General features: G+C 45.2%; 1 protein-coding gene across 1 annotated transcript; it reads left to right on the top strand.

The window, feature by feature from the left end:
• Nucleotides 1–7,414: 7,414 nt before the first annotated feature.
• On the top strand, nt 7,415–9,184 carry LOC137096096 (SCAN domain-containing protein 3-like). Its single transcript, XM_067464063.1, has 2 exons — nt 7,415–8,117; nt 9,155–9,184. Exons 1-2 carry the CDS (start codon nt 7,431–7,433, stop codon nt 9,182–9,184), a joined length of 717 nt encoding a protein of 238 aa, XP_067320164.1. The 5' UTR covers nt 7,415–7,430.
• Nucleotides 9,185–9,910: the final 726 nt, after the last annotated feature.

The following is a 9,910-nucleotide window of genomic DNA, read 5'->3' as shown; positions in this document are numbered from 1 at the left end:
CCTGGACGATCTTAATATCCTAACTGGTTCATAGGAGGAGATGCATTCAGACAGGTAGGTCGGGCCAGAACCGTTTAGGGCTTTAAAGGCTAAAGCCAGCACTTTGAATTGTGCCCGGTAGCAAATTGGCAGCCAGTGGAGCTGGCGCAACAGAGGAGTGGTATGCTCCCTGTACCCCCCTCTTGTTAGCAGTCTGGCCGCCGATCGTTGGACCATTTAAAGCTTCCGAGCAGTCTTCAGAGGCAACCCCACGTAGAGAGCGTTGCAGTAGTCTAAACGGGATGTGACTAGAGCGTGGACTACCGTGGCCAGGTCAGGCTTCCCAAGGTACGGGCGCAGCTGGCGCACTAGTTTTAATTGTGCGAATGCTCCCCTGGTCACTGCTGAGACCTGGGGTTCCAGGCTCAGTGACGAATCCAATATGAGTAAATTAAAACCTTCATCATCACCTGTCATTGCCCCCAAACTGCATCAGGAGTTAAAGTTAAATTATATATATATATATATATATATATATATATAAATGCTCTGCATAATGATTAACTCAAACGACATCCTGCTTCTCACCAAATGTGCGGAGCACAACCTTGTCATCACCAACACGCTCTTCCGCCAGAAAAACAAGTTCAAGACATCATGGAAGCACCCCCGGTCAAAGCATTGGCACCTCTTAGACTATGTAATCACACGTGCCAGAGACCGCCGTGAGGTGCTCCTCACAAGAGCCATGACAGGTGCTGACGACTGCTGGACTGACCACAGGCTAATCCGATCAACGATGTCTCTCAAGATTGCCCCCAAGTGCAGGCTCCAAGGAAGAAAGACAAGGCGCAAAATGAACACCCAAGCCCTTCAGGAGCCCTCCAGACAAGCCCATCTCCAAACAGCACTCAAGAACCATCTACCCACAGAACACCCCAAAAATGTTGAGGAACATTGGAACAAACTGAAGACCTCCATCATCACAGCCTGTGAAGAAACTATTGGATATCAAACCAAGAAACATCAAGATTGGTTTGACGAAAATGACATCGAGATCCAACAGCTAATTGACAAGAAAAGGAAAGCCTTCCAAACATGGCAGAGAGACGTCAACTGTGCTGCTAAGAAAAAGATCTACGCCAGTGCAAAAGCTGAGGTCCAACTCAAGAACATCTGGTGGACAAAGAAGGCTGAAGAAATCCAACACCTGGCAGATACTCATGATGCTCAGGGATTCTTCAAAGCCACAAAGGTCATCTATGGACCAAGAAACCATGGCATACATCCTCTACGCTCATCAGATGGAACCAAACTCCTGAAGGACCAAAAGTCAATTGCACTACGTTGGAAAGAACACTACCAAAGCCTCCTGAACCGCAGCTCCAATGTGGCCGAAGAGGTCCTCTCACAAATCCCGCAACAACAAACCAGGGATGAGCTTGCAGCACTGCCTAGTCTGGAAGAAGTCAGCAATGCCATCAGCCAACAAAAGAATAACAAAGCCAGCGGACCGGATGGGATCCCTGCTGAAATCTTTAAAGAGGGAGGACCTGAGCTGACACACCAACTCCACCAGCTCATAGAAAAAGTGTGGGTGACCGAGAAAATCCCAGCAGACTTCAAGGATGCCACCATCATCACCCTCTTCAAAAAAAGGGAAAGAACAGACTGCGGAAACTATCGAGGTATCTCCCTTCTAACCTCTGCTGGGAAAATCCTCGCAAGAATCCTTGCAAACCGCCTTCTGCCCCTCTCAGAAGACACCCTCCCAGAATCCCAGAACGGCTTCCGCCCCTCCAGAGGAACCGTGGACATGATCTTCACTGCACGACAGCTCCAAGAAAAATGCAGAGAACAAAATCAACCTCTGTACATGGCATTCATCGACCTTGCAAAGGCATTCGACACAGTGAATCGCAGCGCTCTCTGGACCATCCTCCACAAAATCGGGTGCCCTAACAAATTTGTGAACATCCTGCGGCTCCTCCATGATGACATGATTGCAACAGTCTTGGACAGCAATGGCTCCCAAAGTGACCCATTTAAGGTGGAATCAGGTGTCAAACAGGGATGTGTTATTGCCCCAACTCTATTCTCCATCTTCATTGCTATGATACTTCACCTTGTTGATGGGAAGCTTCCCACCGGAGTGGAAATCATCTATCGGACAGATGGCAAGCTATTCAACCTCAGCAGACTGAAAGCCAAAACCAAGGTCACAACAACATCTGTTATAGAACTCCAGTATGCTGATGACAACGTCGTCTGTGCGCATTCAGAAGAAGATCTACAAGCCACTCTAAACACCTTTGCAAAAGCATATGAGAAGCTCGGCTTGTCATTGAACATTGAAAAAACCAAGGTGCTTTTCCAGCAGACACCAGCCAACTCCTCTCCAATGCCAGTGATACAGCTTAATGGTGTAACATTAGAAAATGTTGATCATTTCCGCTACCTTGGCAGCCACCTCTCCACCAAAGTCAACATCGACGCCGAAATACAACACCGCCTGAGCTCTGCAAGCGCAGCATTTTTACGAATGAAGCAGAGAGTGTTTGAGGACCGGGACATCCGTAGGGATACCAAGGTTCTTGTTTATAAAGCTATTGTCCTCCCAACCCTGCTATATGCCTGTGAGACGTGGACTGTCTACAGACGTCACATGCAACTCCTGGAACGATTCCATCAGCGCTGCCTCCGGAAAATCCTGCAAATCTCTTGGGAAGACAAGCGGACAAACGTCAGCGTGCTGGAAGAAGCAAAGACCACCAGCATTGAAGCGATGGTCCTCCGCCACCAACTCCGCTGGACCGGCCATGTTGTCCGGATGCCCGACCACCATCTCCCAAAGCAGTTGCTCTACTCCGAACTCAAGAACGGAAAACGGAATGTTGGTGGACAGGAAAAGAGATTTAAAGATGGGCTCAAAGCCAACCTTAAAAACTCTGGCATAGACAGTGAGAACTGGGAAGCCCTGGCCCTTGAGCGCTCCAGCTGGAGGTCAGCTGTGACCAGCAGTGCTGCAGAATTTGAGGAGGCACGAGTGGAGGGTGAAAAAGAGAAACGTGCCAAGAGGAAGGCGCGTCAAGCCAACCCCGGCCGAGACTGCCTTCCACCTGGAAACCAATGCCCTCACTGCGGAAGAAGATGCAGAGCAAGAATAGGGCTCCACAGCCACATACGGACCCACAAGAATATTGGAAGACAATCATCCTCGGAAAGCGAGGGATCGCCTAAGTAAATATATAAATGCTCTGTGCATAATGAGTACCTTCAAACCAAACGAACCAATGAACGAAATCACACCAAATTTGGCAACAAAATGTCTCACAACACAAGGAGTGACCATCACTCAAAAAATTGTGATTTTGTCCTTTGGGAGTTGTAGTTGCTGGGATTTATAGTTCACCTACAATCAAAGAGCATTCTGAACTCCATCAACGATGGAATTGAACCAAACTTGGCACACAGAACTCCCATGACCAACAGAAAATACTGGAAGGGTTTGGTGTGCATTGACCTTGAGTTTGGGAGTTGTATTTCACCTACATCTAGAGAGTATTGTGGACTCAAACAATGATGGATCTGGACCAAACTCTGCACGAATACTGAATATGCCCAAATATGAGCACAGATGGAGTTTCGGGGAAATAGACCTTGACATTTGGGAGTTGTAGTTACTGGGATTTATAGCTCACTTACAATCAGAGCATTCTGAAGCCCACCAACGACAGAATTGGGGCAAACTTCCCACACAGAACTCCCATGACTATCAGAAAATACTTAAGGCCATCCAGTCCAACTCCCTTCACCAGGGCAAGAAAATGTAATCAAACCCTCCTGACAAAGAGCCATCCAGTCATAGATATAGACAGATATATATGATTCACACACAAAGAGATATAGTATTATAGATTTGAAAGGAACCCTTAAAGAAGGACAATTATGTGTTGCGTGTTCCAGAGTAGGCAAACCAGATAATCTCCACATCAACACTGACAAAGAAACAGCAAGAAATACTGTTTACCTAGAAGCATAAAGAAATTACATATATTAGAAACCAACACTTTCTCATTACTTTATTTTCCAGATCACCAGACTGGGCCACAGCAACGCGTGGCAGGGGATGGCTAGTATATATATAAAAATGCTCTGTGCATAATGAGTACCTTCAAAACAAAAGAACCAAGGAATGAAATCACACCAAATTTGGCAACAAAACGTCTCACAACACAAGGAGTGACCATCACTCAAAAATTATGATTTTTGACCTTTGGGAGTTGTAGTTGCTGGGATTTATAGTTCACCTAAAATCAAAGAGCATTCTGAACTCCACCAATGATGGAATTGAACCAAACTTGGCACACAGAACTCCCATGACCAACAGAAAATACTGGAAGGGTTTGGTGTGCATTGACCTTGAGTTGGAGTTGTAGTTCACCTACACCCAGAGAGCACTGTGGACTCAAACAATGATGGATCTGGACCAAACTTGGCACAAGCACTCAATACGCCCAAATGTGAACACGGATGGAGTTTGGGGGAAATAGACCTTGACATTTGGGAGTTGTAGACACTGGGATTCACAGTTCACATACAATCAAAGAGCATTCTGAACCCCACGAAAGACAAATTGAGGCAAACTTCCCACACAGAACCCCCATGAGTAACAGAAAATACTTAAGGCCATGCAATCCAACTCCCTTCATCAGGGCAAGAAAATGTAATCAAAGTCCTTGTGACAAAGAGCCATCCAGCCATAGATATATATATATATAGATAGATAGATAGATAGATAGATATGATTCTCATACACACAGAGAGATAGTATCATATATTTGAAAGGGACCCCTAAAGAAGGACAATGATATGTTGCATGTTCCAGGGTGGGCAAACCAGATACTCTCCATATCAACACTTACAAAGAAACTGCAAGAAATACTGTTTACCCATAAGCATAAAGAAATTACATATATTAGAAACCAACACTTTCTCATTACTTTATTTTCCAGATCAACAAACTGGGCCACAGCAACGTGTGGCAGGGGACAGCTATTAGCTTTATAAACAAACACCTTGGTCTCCCTACGGATGTCCCAGTCCTCAAACATTCTGCTTTATTTGGAAAGTGCTGCACTCGCAGAGCTCAGGCAGGGTTGTATTTCAGTGTCAATGTTGACTTTCGTTGACAAATGGGTGTGGGTAAACTACAACTTCCATCATCACCTGTCATTGTCTCCAAACTGCATCAGGAGTTAAGACTTGATCATGATGGGTCTATGTGCCAAGTTAGGTTCAGGTCCATGATTGGTGAGGTTCACTTTCGTATGGGAGAACTATAACTCCCATCATCTAGGGTCAAACCCACTACCAAACTCCTCCAGTACTTTCTGTGGGCCATGGGGAGGGGGGTCCATGTGTCACATTTAGTCCAGATACATCTTCGGGGGTGGTCACAGTGGTCTCTGCTTGTGGGTGAAGTGTAACTTCCATCATCCATAATGTCATATGTTCCATAGTTGGTGGTAGTTGGTGGTGGTAGACCTGGCAGTTGGTGATGGAAGTGTTAATGTAAGTCTTGGTTCTAAGGGGCTGAGTAGTTTGTAAGTAACAGTTTACAGGTAAAAGCAATTAAGGGTGGAGGCATGCAGGGAATAGGTTGCAGGTGGGTGTTACTGAATTTAAGGAGCTAACCTTGGGACTGATCTTTGGGAGAAAAGTATATGTTGTATTTTGGTGGTGGATGCTGCTGGTTTTTCCCCAGGTCTGTTGGATTTTTCGGTATCCTGACTTGTCTCCTTTCATCTTGGAACCCTTTCACCTTTGGACTGGCTTTTGACTACAGTCTAGACTCTTGATTCCTGGACTTTGTTTATTGAACTCTCGGCATTTGAGCATTGGACTGGATCATTTTAACTACGAAGTTATTTTTGCTATCAGTTTTTGTTTATTCTGTAGCTGCGTGCTATCTTTGTGTTTTAAGTTTTGGACTATAAAAACAGCCAGTAAGTAAGTGCTGTTTTAATTAAACTGTTTGTTAAAACTGGGAGTTTGATTAATCTCTACCTAAATAGGGCAGAGCCCTGGCAATGTGACACATTGTAAGCCCCTCCCAAACCCACCAGTCTTTAACATTGGTCAGGGCGAGAGGGGTGGCTATACCGCACATTTGGTATCCATGGCTAGATCACAGTTACTTGGTACAGGAAGAGAGATTCCACCTAAACATTAGGAATAATTTCCTGAGTTGTTTGGCAGTGGAACCTGCTGCTGCCTTGGAGTGTGATGGAGTCTCCTCCTCTGAAGGTTTGTTAACAAAGGCCAGATGGTCATCTCTTGAGAGGGCTTGGATTGTGCCTTCCTGCTTGGCAGAATGGGACTGGAGAGGATAGCCGCTGGGTTCTCATGGATTCTGTGAGAGATGGAGTTATTCCACTCTTACCGCCCTTTGAAAAGGCAAAGGAATAGATTTTTTCAAAAGAAATTCCAACAAACTGATTTTTTATTCTATTTCCGCCTCTATATTTCATCGGGAGTATGGCACAGCTAGCTGGGAGTCAGCTGCATTTAAGATCACTACTGACTGAAAGGTCATGAGTTCGAAGCCTGTTCGGGTCGGAGTGAGCTTCCGACCAATTTGTGTAGCTTACTGTCAACCTTTGCAGCCCAAAAGACAGTTGCATCTGTCAAGTAGGAAATTTAGGTACCGCTTTGTGGGGATGCTAGTTTAACTAATTTACGACACCTTAAAAATCTCCAGCAAGGATTTAAAGAATAAGGAAGTACTTCATCAGTGTCACAAATTGACAGTGAAGCAACAGCTGTCCTGGTGGCCAGAATACCCCCATGACCGTGACTGTGTTTATTGGAATGTTTTTTTTTCTTCTATGTAATTTTGATGATGTTTTTTGTTCTTTATGTTTTTGGTTTTATTCTGCTGTAATATGTAGTCTGAGTTTGGCCCCATGTAAGCCGCTCCAAGTCCCCACTAGGGAGATGTGGCTGGGTATAAATAAAGATTACTATTGTTATTATTATTATTATTATTATTATTATTATTATTATTATGAAAGCTGGAAAGTTAAATGGCCTCTGTGTGTCTGCCTATATACGTTGTGTGTCTATGGCATTTAATGTTTGCCATGGATTCTGCCCTGAGTCCCCTGTGAGGTGAGAAGAGCAGAATATAAATACTGTAAATAAATAAATAAATAAATAAATAAATAAATCATTTTTAAGAAACTCCCTGTTCCGCTCAGGAATACATCTCTTCGCTGCCAGAATTGCCTGTATTGAGTCTTTTCATTGGATATGGAAAGAACGCCAGGCCTTTGCTCCTGCACATTCAGAGCAAAGTCGGGCGACTCTGTTGTTCAAGGTATTTTCCTGGAAGTAACGCTAGTGACTTTTTTTCTAGAGCTGAAGTCTGGCTTGAAGAGAGGAAGGGGATGGAGGAGCCAAATCCTGCAAGTCTGCAGCTGGAACAAGGAACGCCCATAACTGAGGGGCCAACATACAAAGAAGGCAACGGGCTTCTAGTTCAAAGGATGCAGCAGCGCTGGGAAGCCCAATGGCAGGAGTTCCTGAAAACCCTTCAGTTACCTTCCTCAGCATGGAGAAGCCTTCCACCGGCAGAGGAAATGCCTTGGGAAGATGCCAAGGCCTTCCTGGCCTCCTTCGAGGAAGTGGCCAAAGCCTGTCGGTGGCCAAGGGAAGAGTGGGCGGCCCGGCTGTTGCCCGCATTGAGTGGAGAAGCAGAGCAGGCTAATCGGAGCCTGGAAGCCAGGGACACAGAGGACTATGAGAAAGTGAAGGCGGCCATCTTGAGAGTGGAGGCCCTGAGAACAGAGCTGCATCGCCAGCATTTTCGGCAGTTCTGCTGCCAAGAGGTGGAGGATCCGCGAAGGGTTTACAGCCAAGTCCAGGAGCTTTGCAGTCGGTGGCTGAAGCCGGAGAGACGCAGCAAGGAGCAGATCCTGGAGCTGCTGGTCCTGGAGCAATTCCTGGCCAGTCTTCCCCAAGATCTGCAAGGATGGGTCCGAGGCGCAGGGCCAGAGACCTGTTCCCAGGCTGTGGCCCTGGCAGAGGACTTCCTCCTCAAGAGACAGCAAGAGGCCAGTTCAGCCAAGTGGCAGGTGAGGCTCCAAGGGCTATTGACGCAGAGGCTGGGTGGCCATCTGTTGGGAGAGATTTGATTGTGTATTCTTGCATGGCAGAATGGGGTTTGGATTAGACAAGGCTTCTTAAAATTGTGCATGAGCAATCCCTTTCCACCTGACAAATATCTACATCACCTATGTGTATAGGTATATGTTATCTCAGATATATAAAATATTTACCAGTAACAAATGGCATTCAGAAAAATAACAAATGGCATTCAGTAAATATGTAAATGAATTTTTGGGTAAGGTATTTGGAGAAATAGAAGCTATAATGGATATGAAGATAGGAAAAAGTGCAAGCATTGCATTGTTGTCACTATATAACATTAAGAAATGGGAAAAAAAACAGAGAAAGATGCAATAGATAACATGTTAACTGCATCAAAATTACTGATAGCGAGGAACTGGAAAGGTAAAACAAATATACTCAATTGAAGAATGATATAAAGAACTATGGAAACTAGCAATAAACAATATATTGACATGTAGGTTAAGAGTCAGGAAAGGGGAATGAAGGAAAACAACTGATGAAGTTTGGGGAAAATTTATTGAGAACGGCTTAAAGAAGAAGAAATTGTATTTTGGAAAGAGAATGTAAATTGAGGTGGCTCGGAAGGTGGGGGGGGGGGCACAGAGGTGAACAAAAAAAAAGTATGCAAGATATATATACACATATAATTGATGTAATGAATTGAGTATCGAATATAAGAGTATTGAAGGTATTGATGTATTGGTGTATTTTAAAAAAACCAATAAAGATATATTTTTAAAAAAAAGAAAACTTTTATTGTCAAATTTTCTGTGATCTCGACATTGAGCGAAAGGGACCCCATTTGGGATCGGGACCCACAGTTTAAAAAGTAGTGGAACAGATGACCTTTGTGATCTCTTCCAGCTCTACAGTATTTTTCTACCTATGTCTAACAAACTTAATCTAAACCAAAAACACTAGCCTGAGAGAATTCCTTTTCCTTCTCTCCATTTCCAAAATCTCCCTCCCTGTTTCTCAGGGACCGTCGCAGGATGTGTTTGTGAAATAAGAATCCAAAACTCGTCTGTTATTCCGTGTTCCAATAATCAGTTAATCAATCACACTGCTTAGTCGAATGCCTGTTCAAACATCCAGGTCTTTACTTTCCTCTGGAATGCCAGCAAGGAAGGGGCCGATCTAATATCTGCAGGAAGGGCGTTCCACAACCGAGGGGCCACCACTGAGAAGGCCCTGTCTCTCGTCCCCGCCAGGCATGCTTGTGAGGCCGGCGGGATCGAGAGCAGTGCCTCCCTGGACGATCTTAATATCCTAACTGGTTCATAGGAGGAGATGCATTCAGACAGGTAGGTCGGGCCAGAACCGTTTAGGGCTTTAAAGGCTAAAGCCAGCACTTTGAATTGTGCCCGGTAGCAAATTGGCAGCCAGTGGAGCTGGCGCAACAGAGGAGTGGTATGCTCCCTGTACCCCCCTCTTGTTAGCAGTCTGGCCGCCGATCGTTGGACCATTTAAAGCTTCCGAGCAGTCTTCAGAGGCAACCCCACGTAGAGAGCGTTGCAGTAGTCTAAACGGGATGTGACTAGAGCGTGGACTACCGTGGCCAGGTCAGGCTTCCCAAGGTACGGGCGCAGCTGGCGCACTAGTTTTAATTGTGCGAATGCTCCCCTGGTCACTGCTGAGACCTGGGGTTCCAGGCTCAGTGACGAATCCAATATGAGTAAATTAAAACCTTCATCATCACCTGTCATTGCCCCCAAACTGCATCAGGAGTTAAAGT

This window comes from Anolis sagrei, chromosome 2 (assembly GCF_037176765.1).
Source record: "Anolis sagrei isolate rAnoSag1 chromosome 2, rAnoSag1.mat, whole genome shotgun sequence".
NCBI lineage: Eukaryota > Metazoa > Chordata > Lepidosauria > Squamata > Dactyloidae > Anolis > Anolis sagrei.
The sequence above is the reverse complement of the archived record's forward strand: the minus strand, read 5'-3'. Positions and strand labels throughout refer to the sequence as shown.